Raw genomic sequence first — 19540 nt, forward strand, 5'->3', positions numbered from 1 at the left:
TGCTGTCTGCCGGGTGCTAAGATACGGGATGTGGACCTGAGGCTGAAGAGGATCCTAACGGGAGCAAGAAAGAATCCATTGATTATCCTTCATGTGGGAACAAATGATATGGCTAGATTCCCACTGGAACGTATCAAGGGAGACTACGCCAGGCTGGGGAAGACGCTTAAGGAAATCGAGGCTCAGGTGATCTTCGGTGGGATTCTGCCTGTTCCCAGAGAAGGGCAACAAAGGTGTGACAAGATTATGATGCTCAACAGATGGCTCAGGCAGTGGTGCTATAAGGAGGCTTTAGGATATATGGCCACTGGGAGGCATTCATGGACAGAGGACTATTCTCTCGGGATGGACTTCATCTGAGTAAGGAGGGAAATAGACTTCTAGGATGGAGGATGGTACAACTGATCAAGAGAGCTTTAAACTAGGAATTTGGGGGAGATGGTTGGGAGATGTCCAGGTAATCTCCACGCCAGATTTTCTCTTTGAGAGGGAAGAAAATGAAGTAAGAAAGGATACAGTAGTGGGTAGGAGAATGGACATAAGGCGGAAGAGCAGTGTACATACCAATCTAATAGGTAATATTGGCAATAGAATGTCAGCCCAATCAGGTAAAGAATGTGAGCGAAGCCAAACAGCAAGAATTAAGATGTTTGTACGCTAATGCGAGGAGCCTAGGTAACAAAATGGAGGAACTAGAGCTACTGGTGCAGGAAGTGAAACCAGATATTATAGGGATACAGAAACATGGTGGAATAGTCGTCATGACTGGAGTACGGGTAATGAAGGGTATGTGCTGTTCGGGAAAGACAGAAATAAAGGCAAAGGTGGTGGAGTAGCACTGTATATCAATGATGAGGTAGACTGTAAAGAAATAAGAAGTGATGGAATGGTTAAGACAGAGTCCATCTGGGCAAAAATCACATTGGGGAAGAAAGCTACTAGAGCCTCCCCTGGGATAGTGCTTGGGGTGTGCTATAGACCGCCGGGATCTAATTTGGATATGGATAGAGACCTCTTTAATGTTTTTAAAGAAGTAAATACTAATGGGAATCGATCATGGGAGACTTTAACTTCCCAGTTATAGACTGGAAGACAAGTGCTAGTAATAATAATAGGGCTCAGATTTTCCTGGATACGAAAGGGGATGGATTCCTTCACCAAGTAGTTGCTGAACTGACAAGAGGGGATGCCATTTTAGATTTGGTTTTGGTGAGTAGTGAGGACCTCATAGAAGAAATGGTTGTAGGGGACACCCTTGGTTCGGGCGATCATGAGCTAATTCAGTTCAAACTAAATGGAAGGATAAACAAAAATAGATCTGTGACTAGGGTTTTAGATTTCAAAAAGGCTAACTTTAAAAAATTAAGGAAATTAGTTAGGGAAGTGGATTGGACTGAAAAACTTGTGGATCTAAAGGCAGAGGAAGCCTGGAATTACTTCAAGTCAAAGTTGCAGAAACAATCAGCAGCCTGCATCCCAAGAAAGGGGAAAAAATTCATAGGCAGGAGTTGTAGACCAAGCTGGATGAGCAAGCATCTCAGAGAGGTGATTAAGAAAAAGGAGAGAGCCTACAAGGAGTGGAAGATGGGAGGGATTAGCAAGGAAAGCTACCTTACTGAGGTCAGAACATGTAGGGATAAAGTGAGAAAGGCCAAAAGCCATGTAGAGTTGGACCTTGCAAAGGGAATTAAAAGCAATAGTAAAAGGTTCTATAGCCATATAAATAAGAAGAAAACAAAAAAAGAAGTGGGACTGCTTAACACTGAGGATGGAGTGGAGGTTAAGGATAATGTAGGCATGGCCCAATATCTAAACAAATACTTTGCCTCAGTCTTTAATGAGGTTAATGAGGAGCTTAGGGATAATGGTAGGATGACAAATGGGAATGAGGATATGGAGGCAGATATTACCACATCCGAGGTAGAAGCCAAACTCAAACAGCTTAATGGGACTAAATCGAAGGGCCAGCATAATCTTCATCCAAGAATATTAAAGGAACTGGCACATGAAATTGAAAGCCCATTAGCTAGAATTTTTACTCAATCTGCAAACTCAGGGATTGTACCATATGACTGGAGAATTGCTAACGTAGTTCCTATTTTTAAGAAAGGTAAAAAAAAACGATCCGGTAATTACAGGCCTATTAGTTTGACATCTGTAGTATGCAAGATCTTGGAAAAAATTTTGAAGGAGAAAGTAGTTAAGGACATTGAGATCAATGGTAATTGGGACAAAATACAACATGGCTTTACAAAAGGTAGATTGTATCAAACCAACCTGATCTCCTTCTTTGAGAAGGTAACAGATTATTTAGACAAAGGGAACGCAGTGGATCAATTTTACCTCGATTTCAGTAAGGCATTTGATATGATTCCACATGGAGAATTATTAGCTAAATTGGAAAAGATGGGGATCAATATGAAAATTGAAAGGTGGATAAGGAACTGGTTAAAGGGGAGACTACAGCGGGTCACACTGAAAGGTGAACTGTCAGGCTGGAAGGAGGTTTAGTGGAGTTCCTCAAGGATCGGTTTTGGGACCAATCTTAGTCTTTTTATTACTGACCTTGGCACAAAAAGTGGGAATGTGCTAATAAAGTTTGCGGACGACACAGAGCTGGGAGGTATTGCCAATACAGAGAAGGACCGGGATATCACACAGGAAGATCTGGATGACCTTGTAAACTGGAGTAATAGTAATAGGATGAAATTTAATAGTGAAAAATGCAAGGTCATGCATTTAGGGATTAATAAGAAGAATTTCTGTTATAAACTGGGGACGCATCATTTGGAAGTAACAGAGGAGGAGAAGGACCTCGGAGTATTGGTTGATCACAGGATGACTATGAAACATCAATGTGATATCGCCTTGAAAAAAACTAATGCGGTCTTGGGATGCATCAGGCGAGGTATTTCCAGTAGAGATAAGGAGGTGTTAGTACTGTTATACAAGGCACTAGTGAGACTTCATCTGAAATATTGTATGCAGTTCTGGTCGCCCATGTTTAAGAAGAATGAATTCAAACTGGAACAGGTACAGAGAAGGGCTACTAGGATGATCCGAGGAATGGAAAACCTGTCTTATTAAAAGGAGACTCAAGGAGCTTGGCTTGTTTAGCCTAACCAAAAGAAGGCTGAGAGGAGATATGATTGCTATCTATCAATATATCAGAGAGATAAATACCACGGAGGGAGAAGAATTATTTAAGCTCATTACCAATATGGACACAAGAACAAATGGATATAAATTGGCCATCAGGAAGTTTAGACTTGAAATTAGACAAAGTATTGTCACTTTGGATGGGCTATCACCAGCAGGAGAGTGAATTTGTGTGGGGGGGTGGAGGGTGAGAAAACCTGGATTTGTGCTGGAAATGGCCCAACTTGATGATCACTTTAGATAAGCTATTACCAGCAGGACAGTGGGGTGGGAGGAGGTATTGTTTCATATTCTCTGTGTGTATATAAAGTCTGCTGCAGTTTCCACGGTATGCATCCGATGAAGTGAGCTGTAGCTCACGAAAGCTCATGCTCAAATAAATTGGTTAGTCTCTAAGGTGCCACAAGTACTCCTTTTCTTTTTGCGAATACAGACTAACACGGCTGTTACTCTGAAACCATCAGAGGAGTGAAGTTCTGGAACAGCCTTCCAAGGGAAGCAATGGGGGCAAAAGACACATCTGCCTTCAAGACTAAGCTTGATAAGTTTATGGAGGAGATGATATGATGGGATAGCCTAATTTTGTTATTAATTCATCTTCGACTACTAGTGGTAGATATGCCCAATGGCCTGTGATGGGATGTTAGATGGGGTGGGATCTGAGTTACTACAGAGAATTCTTTCCTGGGTGCCTGGCTGGTGAGTCTTGTCCACATGCTCAGGGTTTAGCTGATCACCATATTTGGGGTCGGGAAGGAATTTTCCTCCAGGGCAGATTGGCAGAGGCCATGGAGGTTTTTCGCCTTCCTCTGCAGCGTGGGGCATGAGTCACTTGCTGGAGGATCCTCTGCACCTTGAAGTCTTTAAACCACGATTTGAGGACTTCAGTAGCTCAGACATAAGTTAGGGGTTTGTTATAGGAGTTGGTGGGTGAGATTCTGTGGCCTGCACTGTGCAGGAGGTCAGACTAGACTATCATAATGGTCCCTTCTGACCTTAAAATCTATGATTCTATGATCATATTCTTTTCTTTTGTTTTCTTTCCCATCAAGACATTTTCTGGGCAGATGCTCGCTCTTTCCTAATTAGTCTCCTTCCACCTCTCCATGAATTTCAAACAACAAGAAGAATTAGAGATTTAAAACACTTAGGCCTTGTCTATGTAGGAAAATTGACTAGCATAGTGATAGCAGAATAAACTATTTCAGAGTAAGGTATTCTGAAATAGCTCCCTGTGTGGACACTTTGTTGTGGAATAAAAGTCACTTTTATTCTGGAACAGTGTGTCCACATGGAGAGCTATACCAGAGTAGCTATTGCAGATTAGTTTATTCCACAATAGCTATACCAATTTCCCTTTTTAGACATACTCTTAGCTCTGGTCTACACTACGGGATTAGGTCGAATTTAGCTGCGTTAGGTCGAATTTAGCCGCGTTAGGTCGATTTAAAAATGACTGTCCACACAACCAAACCTGTTCCGTCGACCTAAAGGGCTCTTAAAATTGACTTCTGTACTCCTCCTCGATAAGGTTGACCCTTGCTGGGTCGAATTTGGGGTAGTGTGGATGCAAATTGACGGTATTGGCCTCTGGGAGCTATCTCAGAGTGCTCCATTGTGACCACTCTGGACAGCATTTTCAACTCCGATGCACTAGCCAGGTACACAGGAAAAGCCCCAGAAACTTTTGAATTTCATTTCCTGTTTGGTCAGCGTGGCGAACTCAGCAGCACAGGTGACCATGCAATCCCCCCAGAATCGCAAACGAGCTCCAGCATGGACTGAAAGGGGGAAACTGGATCTGATTGATGTATGGGGAAAAGCATCTGTGCAGGCCGAACTCCGATCAAAAAGAAGAAATGCAAATATATATGCCAAAATCTCACAGGGCATGTTGGAGGGAGGCTACAACAGGGACACACAGCTGTGCCACGTGAAAGTTAAGGAGCTCAGGCAAGCCTACCAAAAGACGAAGGAGGCAAACGGTCGCTCCGGGTCACAGCCCCATACATGCTGCTTCTATGATCATCTGGATGGCATTCTAGGGGAGAACCCTACCACTACCCCACCACTGTCTGTGGACACCTGCAAGGGGGGAGTCTCATGCAACAGGGAGGAGGATTTTGTGGATGATGAGGAGGAGGAGAATGCGCAGCAGGCAAGCGGAGAATCCGTTCTCCCCAGCAGCCAGGACCTTTTCATCACCCTAGAGCCAATACCCTCCCAAAGTGGGATCCCCATCCCTGAAGCTGGAGAAGGCACCTCTGGTGAGTGCACATTTGTAACTACAGTACAGGGTTTAAAAGCAATAGCGTTTAATGTTTGATTTGCCCTGAAGAATGGGATGCATTCGTGGCCAGTACAGCTACTGGAAAAATCTGTTCACATGTCTGGGGATGGAGCGGGAATCCTCCAGGGACATCTCCATGAAACTCTCCTGGATGTACCCTGAAAGCCTTTGCAGAAGGTTTCTGGGGGAGGGCTGCCTTATTTCGTCCTCCATGGTAGGACACTTTACCACACCAAGCCAGTAGAAAGTATTCTGGAATCATTGCAGCACAAAGCATGGCAGCGAATGGTCCTAGGTTTTGGTCACATTAATTCAACATTCGGTCTTTATCTTTCTGTGTCAGCCTCAGTAGAGTGATATCATTCATCGTCACCTGGTTGAAATAGTGGAATTTTTGTAAGGGAACAGTAAAAGGACCCCGTTCATACTGGGCTGTTTGCGCTTGGCTAAAAGGGATCATCCCAGAGAATAGCCATATGGCAGAGGGGAGGGGTGAAGGGATCATCCCGGAGAATAGCCACACGGAAGGGTGGGGAGAGGTGTGTGCTGCACATCCACCCTAAAACCACAGCCCCTCCTTTTAAATGTGAAACCCAACCCATTGCTTACTCTGGAACAGGAGGGCGCTGCAGTTTGAAAACATTTCCACATGTTATGAAGGCATAAGAAGCCAACCCCATGTACCCTTTGGTTTACCATGGCTGCCTGGAAACCGAATTCTGTTGCCCAGCCGTATGTGTGTGATGTGACACCATACTGGCAGGCACTCAATATAAAAGGGAAAATACGACCTTGTACCTAAACCACATGTGCTGTCTGCTGTGAATTGCTTGATTCACTGTGAAAGAGTCTTCTCAGAAATGTATCATCTTCAATTTTAGTCTCCCATTTTATTTCCCCCCGGATGCAAATGTTTCTACGCTCCCCCTATCATCTCCGTCCCTGAGGTTATTGCAGATTAGAAGGTGAAAAAACGCACTCGCGATGACACATTTGCCGAGCTCATGCAGTCCTCCCGCACTGATAGGGCAGAGCTTAATGCATGAAGGCATTCAGTGGCAGAAGCCAGGAAAGAATTAAGTGAGCGCAAAGAGCAGAGGCAGGATGCGATGCTGAGGCTAATGGGGGAGCAAACAGACATGAAGGAAGCATCTGTTGGAGCTGCAGGAAAGCCAACAAGAGCACAGACCCCCCCCACTGCATCCACTGTATAACCGCATGCCCTCCCGCCCAAGTTCCATATGCGCCTCACCCAGATGCCCAAGAAGAGGGGGAGACTCTGAGAACCCAACCACTCCACTCCTGAGTATGGTCCAAGCAACAGAAGGCTGTCATTCAAACAGTTTGATTGTTAGTGTGACTACAATAAACAATGTGGCCTTGTCCTTCCCTCCTCCCCCACCCCACCCGGGCTACCTTGTTGTTGGTTATCTCATTTTTTTTTTAATTATTAAAGAAAGAATGCATGGTGTCAAGGTTCCTCCCCCACTCTGAACTCTAGGGTACAGATGTGGGGACCTGCATGAAAAAACCTCCTAAGCTTATCTTTACCAGCTTAGGTCAAAACTTCCCCAAGGTACAAAATATTCCACCCGTTGTCCTTGGACTGGCCGCTACCACCACCAGACTAATACTGGTTACTGGGGAAGAGCTGTTTGGACGCGTCTTTCCCCCCAAAATACTTCCCAAAACCCTGCACCCCACTTTCTGGACAAGGTTTGGTAAAAAGCCTCACCAATTTGCCTAGGTGACTACAGACCCAGACCCTTGGATCTTAAGAACAATGAACAATCCTCCCAACACTTGCACCCCCCCTTTCCTGGGAAATGTTGGATAAAAAGCCTCACCAATTTGCATAGGTGACCACAGACCCAAACCCTTGGATCTGAAAACAATGAAAAAGCATTCAGTGTTTTACAAGAAGACTTTTAATAAAAAATAGAAGTAAATAGAAATAAAGAAATCCCCCCTGTAAAATCAGGATGGTAGATATCTTACAGGGTAATTAGATTAAAAAACATAGAGAACCCCTCTAGGCAAAACCTTAAGTTACAAAAAAGATACACAGACAGAAATAGTTATTCTATTCAGCACAATTCTTTTCTCAGCCATTTAAAGAAATCATAATCTAACACATACCTAGCTAGATTACTTACTAAAAGTTCTAAGACTCCATTCCTGTTCTGTCCCTGGCAAGAGCAGCATACAGACAGACCCAGACCCTTTGTTTCTCTCCCTCCTCCCAGCTTTTGAAAGTATCTTGTCTCCTCATTGGTCATTTTGGTCAGGTGCCAGCGAGGTTACCTTTAGCTTCTTAACCCTTTACAGGTGAGAGGAGCTTTCCCCTGGCCAGGAGGGATTTCAAAGGGGTTTACCCTTCCCTTTATATTTATGACACATGGTTTCAAAACAATAGTTACTTTATTTCGAAGGGAGGCGGGTGATTGGCTTACAGGGAATTACAATCAACAAAGGGGGCGGGTTTGCAGCAAGGAGAAACACACACAACTGTCACGTTGTAGCCTGGCCAGTCATGAAACTGGTTTTCAAAGCCTCTCTGATGTGCAGTGCACCTAGCTGTGCTCTTCTAATTGCCCTGGTGTCTGGCTGCTAAAAATCGGACATCAGGCAATTTGCCTCAACTTCCCATCCTGCCATAAATGTCTCCTCCTTACTCTCATAGATATTATGGAGCACATAGCAACCAGCAATAACAATGGGAATGTTGGTTGCGCTGAGGTCTGACGTAGTCAGCAAACAGCACCAGTGAGCTTTTAAACATACAAAGGCACATTCTACCACCATTCTGCACTTGCTCAGCCTATAGCTGAACTGCTCCTGACTACTGTCCAGGCTGCCTGTGTAAGACTTCATGAGCCATGGGAACAAGTGGTAGGCTGGGTTGCCAAGAATAACTATAGGCATTTCAAAATCCCCAACAGTAATTTTCTGGTCTGGGAAGTAAGTCCCTTCTTGCAGCTGCTTGAACAGCCCAGAGTTCCTAAATACGTGAGCGTCATGCACTTTTCCCGGCCATCCCATGTTGATGTCGGTGAAATGTCCCTTGTGATCCACCAGTGGTTGCAGCACCATTGAGAAGTACCCCTTGCGGTTTATGTACTGGTTGGTAAGGTGGTCAGGTGCCAAGATGGGGATATGCGTTCCATCGATCGCTGCACCACAGTTAGGGAACCCCATTGCAGCAAAGCCATCCAGTATGACCTGCACATTTCCCAGAGTCACTACCCTTGATAGCAGCAGCTCAGTGATCGCGTTGGCTACTTGCATCACAGCAGCCCCCACAGTAGATTTGCCCACTCCAAATTGATTCCCGACTGACCGGTAGCTGTCTGGCATTGCAAGCTTCCAGGGGGCTATCTCCACTTGCTTGTGAACTGTGAGGGCTGCTCTCATCTTGGTATTCCTGTGCTTCCGGGTGGAGGAAAGCAACTCACAGAGTTCCAGGAAAGTGGCCTTACGCATGCGAAAGTTTCGCAGCCACTGTGAATCATCCCATACCTGCAACAATGTGCGGTCCCACCAGTCTGGGCTTGTTTGCCTGGCCCAGAATCAGTGTTCCACTGTATCAACCAGCCCCACTGCCGTCATGATGTCCCAATTGCCACAGCCCGTGCTTTCAAGAACATGTGTGTCCATGTCCTCATCAAAATCCTCCTCGTGCTGGCATCTCTTAGCCCGGTTCTGCATATAGTCCAAGATAATGCACGAGGTGTTTACAATGCTCACAACAGCAGCGGTGATGGTGAGCAGAGCGGGCTCCATGCTTGCCATGGTATGGCGTCTGCACAGGTAACTCAGGAAAAAAGGCGCGAAACAATTGTCTGCCGTTGCTTTCACAGAGGGAGGGAGGGAGGGCCTGATGATATGTACCCAGAACCACCCACAACGTTTTTTGCCCCATCAGGCATTGGGCGCTTAACCCAGAATTCCAATGGGCCGCGGAGACGTGGGAACTGTGGGATAGCTACCTACAGTGCACCGCTCTATAAGTCTATGCTAGCCACGGTAGTGAGGACACACTCCGCTGACTTAATGCGCTTAGTGGGGACATATGCAATCGATTCCTAAAAATCAACTTCTATAAATTTGACCTAATTTTGTATTGTAGACATACCTTAGTATGTCATCCAGTCCATTCCACTGCCTATGCAGTTTTGTTTCTTTCCCTATATTTTCTAGTACTTTGTCTAGTCTGATTTAAATGACTCATGATGGAACTTCCACCAGATCCTTTGGAAGAACATTCCTCATTTTCATTTACAATGTCTTTGATGTCTAAAAGTAATCAACTGATGTTTACAATCCAGTGTTTTCATGAAGAGAGCTACCTATGATGTCACAAATTCTGAATTGTGGCATCACTGAATACATTAAGCAGGAAGAGGCTGGTTATAAAAGAGAGAATTTCTATTTCTATTAAACGCTTAGGTAATCAATCAACAATGATAGTCAAGGAAGTATTGCACAGGAAAACAAAACACCTAATTTTGCCACCTTTGCTCATGTCGATGGGACTACTTGTGTCATAAGTAAAACTGCTTGAAGCGCTTTAACGAAAGGTTTTTAAATAAAAAAAAAAAGCCTTGTTTCAAAAATTATTTTTTGGTTAATTGTTGATGTTATTTATGTTTTGCAAGAAGAATTCATGCCCCTTTTTCAAAAACTTTATCAAAACGACTATCAAAATAGTTACTGTCATTTAAACAAAACATTCATTAACATTTTTGGTAATGTCAATAAATTTGGGGGGAAAATACCAAAAAACAAAAAAACAAAAACAAAAAAAACCCCACAAAAAGATCAGTTTTACTTTTTTAAATTTTACTTGAAAACAGGTTTTAGTTTTTTGACCAGCTCTATAAGTAAGGGCCTACTGTGTGTGTGGGGAGGGAAGTGCAGGATTTATGTCTTTAATGAGGTTTTCATAGAATTTTTAAAGGTCTGCCAAAATTTGGCTTCAAGTTAGTGTCAAAAGAGTAAAAGCAAATATATCTACAGTTTCTGGTGAAATAGATCACAGGAGGAACAATAGGGAAGTAATTAAGATAATTTCCTGTTATGCCTATACATAGCTGTAGAACAAATGGTACATCTGAACACTAATTGTGAATTTTCTCAGGTTTGCAGCTCTGAAATTTACATTCTTTTCAAGTAACTTTCTGTGCTAGAATTCCTTGCTCTTTTTAACACCCATTCACAGCAAAATTGATCCATGTTTAAATAAACTAATTTGGTAGGCTTTGATTTTTCTCTCAAAACAGGTATGTAATTATAGTATCTTATGAAAAACAGATCACAAATAAGTAATATTTAAGGCACCTAAATGTTTTAAATATCCTCCATATTTGTTTCTTTAATTATAATTATAGTCATATAGATTTTGCTCCAGTTTCTCCCAAAACAGTTTACGACTAAATTTTCACTCTGTAAGCAAATTTTTACAGTAAAATTACACATCTTTCAAAATATGATGTATAATGAAAAATGCTAACAATTTTAACTTCAGACATTTATTATTTTTGTGAAATTATGTTTTACTGTATATATTTTTAAACCTCTCTTCCCTTGAACGTTGTTTGACTTCTTAGGTCCTGAGTCTGCTATCAGCTCAATGCAAGTGAACACCTGCCTCTCCCATAAACTCCCCACAGAAATATCATGGCCTTTTGTTGATTGCTTATGGGGGCAAGGACTGTGATTTCTTTTGTGTTTGGTTTGGACACTGTCAGCTAATTACTAAATTCCTAAGATATTTTATCATCTCTCTTTACAGGGCTGTTCCTTTATTGTTCACTCTATTAATGCGTGTAGATGCTTGAAATATTGTTCCTCAGAAAAAAAAGAAAAATAAAATATCCAAATCAACTGCAGGCTCACATAAAACATTTTAAAACCATGCATGCAGCACCTCCCAAGGCCAAGCATGTTAATCTGCACCGTCTTTTTGAGGAGACCTGTAAACCATAACTCTGATTGTTTTGGGACAAGGCACTGTTATTGTCACACATTTGGCAATGCATTCCATAATGTTCCATACTGCATGGCCTGGAGGACTGCAATGTGCATGCAGAGCTACCATTTGCCTGCAGAGAGCACTAGTGAAGTCACTCGGGCTCTGCCAAAGTGTAGCAGGATCAGGGCCTAAGCTATTTTAGTGGTTCTATATTGGTCCTTGGGAGTATCAAAATAAATGGAAAGATTTATAGAGCTGTTGATGTAAAAGAGCCCTAAAGGTATCTGAGTTTCTGTTAACTAGCACACACAAGACACAAATTGACAGAGAGCCAGTAAGTGTTGGTTTTGGTTTCTGAATATTCAGATCTAGAGAGTTTTACATACTTTCTTGTTTGGAGACATAAGATGGCAGGAGTTGGAATGTTGTTTTGTGTCATATATTGGGTCTATTAAACCAGTAAGTTTTACTTATGACACAAGTAGTCCCATCGACATTGCCTAATGGGGCAAAAAACATTGTTGTGGGTGGTTCGGGGTACATGTCATCAGGCTCGCCCTCCCTCCCTCTGTGAAAGCAACGGCAGACAATTGTTTCGCGCCTTTTTTCCTGAGTTACCTGTGCAGACGCCATACCATGGCAAGCATGGAGCCCGCTCAACTCACATCACTGCTGCTGTTGTGAGCATTGTAAACACCTCGTGCATTATCTTGGACTATATGCAGAACCAGGCTAAGAGATGCCAACATGAGGAGGATTTTGATGAAGACATGGACATACATGTTCCTGAAAGCACAGGCTGTGGCAATTGGGACATCAGTTGGGACTCACAACATGTGGGCAGCCTCAGCATGTCTTATCAGAATCACAGGTGGTAAGCATAGCTAAGAAGAAAGAGTGAGAAAAATACTATGTTAAATAGCAGGGAATATGAGATTTTTCACACTAAAATAATCTTTTAAAAAAAGTAACCTAGCTCAAGTGATAACAGAACAGAATTTACACTTTGATAGATAAACTGTAAAATGGAGATTAAGAGGGAATTTGAAGAACAAACAGCTACAAGTTAAAGACAAATATGAAACTCTTTGAGTATCTGAAAAGTAGGAAGCCTGCTGGTGAGACAGAATGCGTGGCCAGAGGGCAATCAGAAAGAATGATCCACAGTTACTTTTCAAGGCCCCGAAACTACACAATAAACCCCTGCACCTTGGCAGAGTCCCAACTGATGTCAGTGTGCAAGGGGCAATATTCAAGTTCTATGGATAAGGCCTCAAGTTCTGAAATTCTTCTGACTTATGTTGCAGCCATCAGAAAGGTATCTCTGAGTAAAAGAACAGAGAGACAGAAGAGAGGGGTATGAATGAGCATCTGGGAAACATGTCCCACAAGGTTAAGGTCTTGTGTAATAGCTGGGTGAGGGGTTTGAAGTACAGGGGAAGGTAAGTACCACCATGAGGAATGGGAGTGGGTGAAAATCAGCAAGAGGAGCCTGAGAAAGAGAAGAGGCAACAGGGTAGCAGTGTGAGGGTAGGGGGAGGATTTGAGCTGAGGTGTGGAGGCAGCAGCATGAATGGGTGAGGCAATACCGGGATTTTGTGAGGGGATGAGGTGCAGTGTGGGGGTATTTTACAGAGGGTGGGGATAGTAGCAAGGGAAAGGATGGGAAAGAGGAACTGAGGCAGTTGTTTGGGATTTCATGGACAAGGACTGAAGGAGGGAGTATTTCACTAGGTAGGTTGGTGAGATTTCATCAAGGGGTGGTGGTCTGAGGCAAGGTTGTCACCAGATATGGCTTGAGATGAGACAGTGAGGGTGATTTACTGGCAATAGGGGAGTGCTGAGACAGTGGACATGTAAGTGATGGTGGTTTGAATTAATGGATTTGAAGAGTATTCAAAAGGGGAAGTAGGAAGGTAGATTTAATGGGATCGGTTTGAGGCACTGGAAGTGATTTCACTGATAATTCTTACTTGGGGTGGTGAGGCAACAAGCTGTACTGGCTGTACCAGGGGACGAACACCAGGAATTTTCGTAGGAGGATTTTCAAGGGAGAGGAGGCAGCAGGGGAGGAAGATAGTAGGGTAATTTCATTGGGGGAGGTAGGGGATGCTGGGAGGAGTGGCAGGGAGATGGCCCTAGGGAGAGTGGGTATTTCATAGGGGGGTTAGGTAAAGTGGGTGGGATGGAACTAAAGTGGAGGAGTGGTGTGTGGGGCCAAGGGGTGGGGGGAGGGGTGAGAGAGGGTGGTGATGGTGGAGTTCACCAGAAGGGGGAGATTTTTCTAAGGGTGGTGAGGTGGGGGAGGGGTAAATTTCAGTGGGGAAAGGATTTTCACTGGGTTTGGGAAGTTGTGTGTAGCAGACAAACCGAGAAATGCCATGAAGTTGAGTTCAGGGCCTTGCTTTATTAGGACAATAATGTACATTTCTTTAACATTTTACTATCCTGCCCTTGTCAACTGCCTCTTTCCATAAGTCTATGTTAAAATCTATGTGTGCGTGGAATTTTGGGGGGTTGAGTAATTTGGTTGCACTGCTAGAAGGAGACAGAAACATTAGACAATTTGCAACCTTTTAAAAAGGAACCAATTTTAAGGTGCTTAGTCTCACAAAATACATACTGAATTTCCCCACGTTTTTAAGAATGCACAGGTTTAACCATATACATTTGAAACATGAGGTTTTATTGTTTTTTCATTTACAAAGGAGGTCAAAATTAGCCTTCCAAATCCTAGTTGCAACCTTACCTAAGGAGAAGAGACTCTCACTCCATAATAAAAGCTATGTAAAATTCACTATTTTAGGCTTATGATCTTCTGTCTGCATGCTGTTTAATACTTAACTTATAAAAATAAAAGTGCATTTCTAGGCCTTGAAAATATCATGTGCTTAAGATTTTTAGAAGGAAAAAGGCTGTTCTGAAAATGTTTTCCAACTTAGTAAGTTTCTCCCAATTGCGGCTGAGGAAAACATGCAGTGTGATACTAAAACTATTTGGGACTTTATCCCTGAAAGCTTACCAGCACAGCCACCCTTATTAAGATGCAAACATCTGACAGTCAGCATTTTTGAATTGGGCACTTAAACCAACCTCACCACAACATAACTTCTGTTAATAAATAACAGACTGTGAGGGTCATAGAGCCTTTTTTGGCATTAAAAAACAACATTTTTTGAGAAGCAAAAACATCTAACAGTGACTGATGCAGCTACATCAGAAGGGGTACAAACTCATGTACACGATATATTACACTTTCTCCACATCGGGTCCGTTTTTAACAACTCTGGGGAGTATGTGCAGTGGAGAAGAATTGGTATTGTGTTGGATGCATCTCTCTGAAGAGAATGCCCTTTTGCATACTGTCAGGGAGAGTGAGTGCTACAGAGTGGAAGAAATATCTGCCACATAAATTCAGAACTCATCTGAAGGATATTTAATTTTACTGTTTTTACATTTCAATCATTTTAAAAATTGACAGCTCTATGGCCTGTGGAATAACCAAACCAAACAAAAAAAAAACCCACAACCAAATCTGAGAACTTCCATCAACTTTTTTTTGAGAGGGTTTAGACAAAATTATTATTTTTTAACAAAAATGTCATTGATAAATGGAAATTAGAAAAATGGCAGCCAGCTGTAGTATGTACATATTATTGATTGAATACTGTGGTAAATAATGTTAGTACTAGTGCAGAATTAACTTTTCTGAAGTTACTATCCTTCTTATTGAAAGTTTTCCAAAATATCCCAAAGGATTAAATTGTATGATGGACTATTTCCTTGCCTTGAAAAATACAAGAGGAATCATTCTCGACTGACAAGTCTCAAATGTGAACTTTTTTCCTCACAGGTGCCCCTCAAAAATACTGTCACAGAGAGTGAAAATTAGAAGTGAATTAAATGATCACCAGAGAGGCATTGAATGTTGGCCAGGTGACAGAGTGCTAACATTGGAGAGGAGACCAGGAAGGAGAGGTACATGAGGTCATAGTAGAACCACAGACTAAGTATTATTTATATTGTAGGAATGCCTGGAGGCCCCAGTCAGGGTCTAGGGCACCATTGTGCTAAAGACACAATGAACTTCCCCCATCCCCCCAAGAGTTTACATTTTAAAATCCATTAAGAGTTTTATTAACCAGATGGCCAATTTGCAATGGAACCTGAATGAGATAGGAAAGAGATATGCTCCAAAGTCCACAGTCCCAGGTATCTAGATTTCCTTTGTTTGTGATACAAACTTCTATATCATGCTACCATATCTCCCGCCTACTGTCCCAAGATGCCTGAATCTACTGAAATAAACAAATCATTCAATTTAGTAAATATACCCCTTGTGAACCAGGATTAAGTGGATCACGAAGTTCCACAACATTAAAACCACTAATGTCTGAAAATTCAGTTACATTTCAGGGTATCTATCATGATATTCTGGGAACTAAACCTTGGTTGATCATGCTTCCTATGCAAACTTCTGCCAGTTGATCTACTAAGTGAGCTGTAGCTCACGAAAGCTTATGCTCAAATAAATTGGTTAGTCTCTAAGGTGCCACAAGTACTCCTTTTCTTTTGCAAATGCAAACTAACACAGCTGCTACTCTGAAACCAGAAATTTAGGGTGTCCTTGAATACTGTACACTTTAACCAAACCATTGGTTGTACTTGATAGTGAGACCTACACAGCTACAGTCTCAAGGACAGGTTAGCCCCAATATTATTTAGAATGGGAAGATGCCTCAATGTTTGTCAGAGAGAGAGAATGCCTTGTCTTGACTATAGCCATCTTTCATTGTCAGAAGCAAATGAATTCTTAGGGAATTAATGTAAATAACAAATCTCAGCAAAAGGAAGTTAGTATGGCATACAGAGTAACTCATATGAGTTGTGATCAGCTAGAGAGGCTACAAAGCATCACTCAGCCTACTGTATATACAAGGCTGTTAAACAAGAAAAGATTTTAATAGGAGGAATAAAATAACAGTGACACATACTATTAAACCAATTGTTTCTTACATGTATTGTAGGTAGGATCCGACAATGGCTCTGTTGAATAAGAACACCCTTTCTCAGATCTTTGGATTCAAACTTATGAGGTTGTGAAGTGTTCAGATAAGTTTATATATCTCCTTTTCCGGCTCTAACCACAAGCACAAGGCAGGAAAGGATGTTCTCATGGTATTTCTGGTCAGACTAGGGCCAGATACCTCCCCACAGACCCATTATCATTACCATTTATGTATATTGTGGTAACACGTGGAAGACCAAGATCACATTGTGCAAGGTGCTGTACACACACACTGGTATTGTGCCAGACACCTTACAATCTACCGTTTCCAGCCGGCTTTGCAGACGGAAGAGCTGGGGGCAGCTTTGGGAATAACCTCTGAGGTGTGGGAATGGTTAAGCAAACCCCCGAGTGGGTGGCACTCGGCTGTTTCTGGAAACACAGGCAGTCTCTGGCTAGGTGAGAACTGTCCATCTCAGCAGCGGACCGGCTTTCGGCAAGGCAGAGCTGCTCGCGGGAGCAGGCTCTCCCCACGCAGGGAGGCAGCGCAGCGGCCGGACCGGCGGGTTCGCACCGCTCGGCGCTTACGGACTCGAGCTGCCCCCCAAGGACCCTTCCCGAGCCCCGCAGAGAATCCGGGTCCCCGAGCCCGACGCCTCACTGGGCTCGCCACGTCCGGGCAGGTGTCCCCGCGGGGCTCGCGTCGCCCGGGGGCGGGCGCTGCGGGCAGGACGCCGCGCTCCCGGGCACTGGTAGGGCGCTGGTAGGGCGGGTCCCCCCCGCCCCTCCTCCCCCGCACCCCATTGTTAAAGCCCTCTCGGCCGCTTCCGCCCGCGCTTCGGCTCGGCTCGCCGCCGCCCGGCCCGGGGCGCTTGGGAAACCTCGGAGCCGCTCAGCTCCTTCCGGGAGTGGGGCAGTGCGAGCAGCCACCCGCGACTCACCTGGAGCCGGGACCGGAGCGCCGCGGCCCCTTTCCCCGCAGCGGCGAGGTAGGTGAGCAGCCCCGTCCGGGAGCGGGGCAGCGGCTGTGGGGGAGTCGCGCTGGGCGCTGCGGCAGGCGGGGTGGTGCGGGGACGGGGCTGCGCGGCGGAGCCTCCCCGGGCAGGGTGGCCCCCTGCAGCGGGTAGCGCAGAGCCGCAGCCGGAGGGCCTGGGACTAGCCCGGTTGTTACTCCCTTCCTCACTCCCCCGTCCCCCGGGGCCCGCTGGGGGGCGCTCGCTGCTCCGGCCCCGCCAGGGGAGGGGGCGCGGGAGCAGCTGGAGCGTGGTGACCTGGTGTGGGGGGGGGCGCGTTCCCTGGGGGGTAGGATGGGGATTGTTGGCGGGGAGGAGAGGCGCCCTCATGGGGGGGGCTGGGGTTTTTGTGTGTGTGGGGGGTGGTTAAGCAGTGATTTTCCGGGGGAGGGGGGAGCCGAATGGGGCTATCCTGGGGAAGGGGGGTGGAATTGTTGCGAGGTGGGTTTGATACGGGCCTCCTGGAGGTGGGGGGGGGTTAGCGAGGGCCCCCCCGTTGGGGTCGGGGTGGTTGGGGGGGGTTAGCGAGGGCCCCCCCGTTGGGGTCGGGGTGGTTGGGGGGGGGTTAGCGAGGGCCCCCCCCTTGGGGTTGGGGTCGGGGTGGTTGGGGGGGGGGTTAGCGAGGGCCCCCCCCTTGGGGTTGGGGTCGGGGTGGTTGGGGGGGGGGTTAGCGAGGGCCCCCCCCTTGGGGTTGGGGTCGGGGTGGTTGGGGGGGGTTAGCGAGGGCCCCCCCCTTGGGGTTGGGGTCGGGGTGGTTGGGGGGGGGTTAGCGAGGGCCCCCCCCTTGGGGTTGGGGTCGGGGTGGTTGGGGGGGGGTTAGCGAGGGCCCCCCCCTTGGGGTTGGGGTCGGGGTGGTTGGGGGGGGGTTAGCGAGGGCCCCCCCCTTGGGGTTGGGGTCGGGGTGGTTGGGGGGGGGTTAGCGAGGGCCCCCCCCTTGGGGTTGGGGTCGGGGTGGTTGGGGGGGGGTTGAGCAGCGCTTGCCTGGGGCGGCCGGGGCCCCCTGGGGGCGGGGCTGTCTCACGCGCGCCCCTGTGCTCTCCGCAGGCTGTGGTGCCTGGGCCCGTAGCCGCCCCTCCCCCCGGAGCATCGCCCATCTGCCCCGCTGGGAACATGGCGTCCGGCGGCTACCGGAGCAGCGGGGGCAGCACCACGGACTTTCTGGAGGAGTGGAAAGCCAAGCGGGAGAAGATGCGGGCGAAGCAGGCGCCGCCTGTGCCGGGGTCGGCGGCCGGCACTGACGGCAAAGCCCCCGGGAGCGTCCCCTCGGCTGCCGAGCTCAACAGCACCCTGCACCCCGCCGGCCCGGCCGCCCCGCCGCACCCCCCGGAGCGGGGCGCCCCGCCCCCCAGCGGGGGCACGAACGGTGTCCCCCTCTCCGCCAGAGCCGGCTCCAAGGAGCCCCCGCCCCCAGCCGGGGGCAGAGTGGCCGAGCCTGCGGGGAAGCCCTCCGCCGCGCCCGGCTCCCCGGAGGAGGAGAAGGCGGCGGCGGCGGCGGCGGCGAAGGGGAAAAGCTCCGGTCCCAGCGCCAGGAAGGGGAAGGGGCAGATCGAGAAGAGGAAGCTGCGGGAGAAGAGGCGATCGACAGGTGTGGTGAACATCCCCGCCGCCGAGGTGAGCCCCGCGCCCCTGCCCGGGGAAGGGGGGGTGCCTGGGGTGCGTTCAGGGGCTCGGTGAGCTCGCTGCGTGTGCGAAGGGCGGCTGCTGCGATGCTGCACCTGAGCAGCCAGCGCCCAGCTGTGAGCTCCGCTGCCTGCCGATCCCAACTCAGCCCTGGAGCTGCTCAGGCGGCGGGATTGCGTCCAGTTTCTTGTGGCGAAGGAGGCTTGTTCTCTCCTGCTCAGAATGAGGTGTGGGGAAGCTGCCTCACCCGTGAGTTGTGCTGTATCGCAGGGTGCGCGCTTGACGCGGGCTGAGCATCCTCCGTCCTGTCTGCAACCCTCTGGGGACCAATAATAGGCCTGTCAGTGGCAAAGCTAAAGGTTTTGGTTTGGGAATCGTTTGGTGATGTGCTGGACCAGGGTTGTAACGTCATCCCCCCTCTTTCTCCCCACCCCCTTAAACTGTGAGTTTAAAAACCAGACTAGACAGAGTCCTGG

At 46.7% G+C, this 19540-nt stretch overlaps 1 protein-coding gene and 1 long non-coding RNA gene across 4 annotated transcripts in view; one reads left to right on the top strand and one right to left on the bottom strand.

The window, feature by feature from the left end:
- The window catches only part of LOC140905076 (uncharacterized), a 29952-nt gene extending 12260 nt beyond the window's left edge, over window positions 1–17692 (bottom strand). Inside the window, exon 1 of the long non-coding RNA XR_012156737.1 lies at window positions 17373–17692. This is a non-coding gene — a long non-coding RNA (uncharacterized lncRNA). The remainder of the gene's footprint in view (window positions 1–17372) is intronic.
- The window catches only part of PAWR (pro-apoptotic WT1 regulator), a 141168-nt gene continuing 138873 nt past the window's right edge, over window positions 17246–19540 (top strand). Inside the window, exons 1-2 of one of the 3 annotated variants that reach the window (XM_073327682.1) lie at window positions 17246–17420; window positions 18489–19055. In XM_073327682.1, the coding sequence (XP_073183783.1) occupies window positions 18555–19055 (501 nt within the window). In that variant the 5' untranslated portion in view covers window positions 17246–17420; window positions 18489–18554. Of the gene's footprint in view, window positions 17425–17508; window positions 17595–18488; window positions 19056–19540 lie in introns of those variants that run through there. The other 2 variants (XM_073327680.1, XM_073327681.1) reach the window with 2 other exon arrangements.

Source organism: Lepidochelys kempii, chromosome 1 (genome assembly GCF_965140265.1).
Source record: "Lepidochelys kempii isolate rLepKem1 chromosome 1, rLepKem1.hap2, whole genome shotgun sequence".
In the NCBI taxonomy this organism is placed as follows: Eukaryota; Metazoa; Chordata; order Testudines; family Cheloniidae; genus Lepidochelys; species Lepidochelys kempii.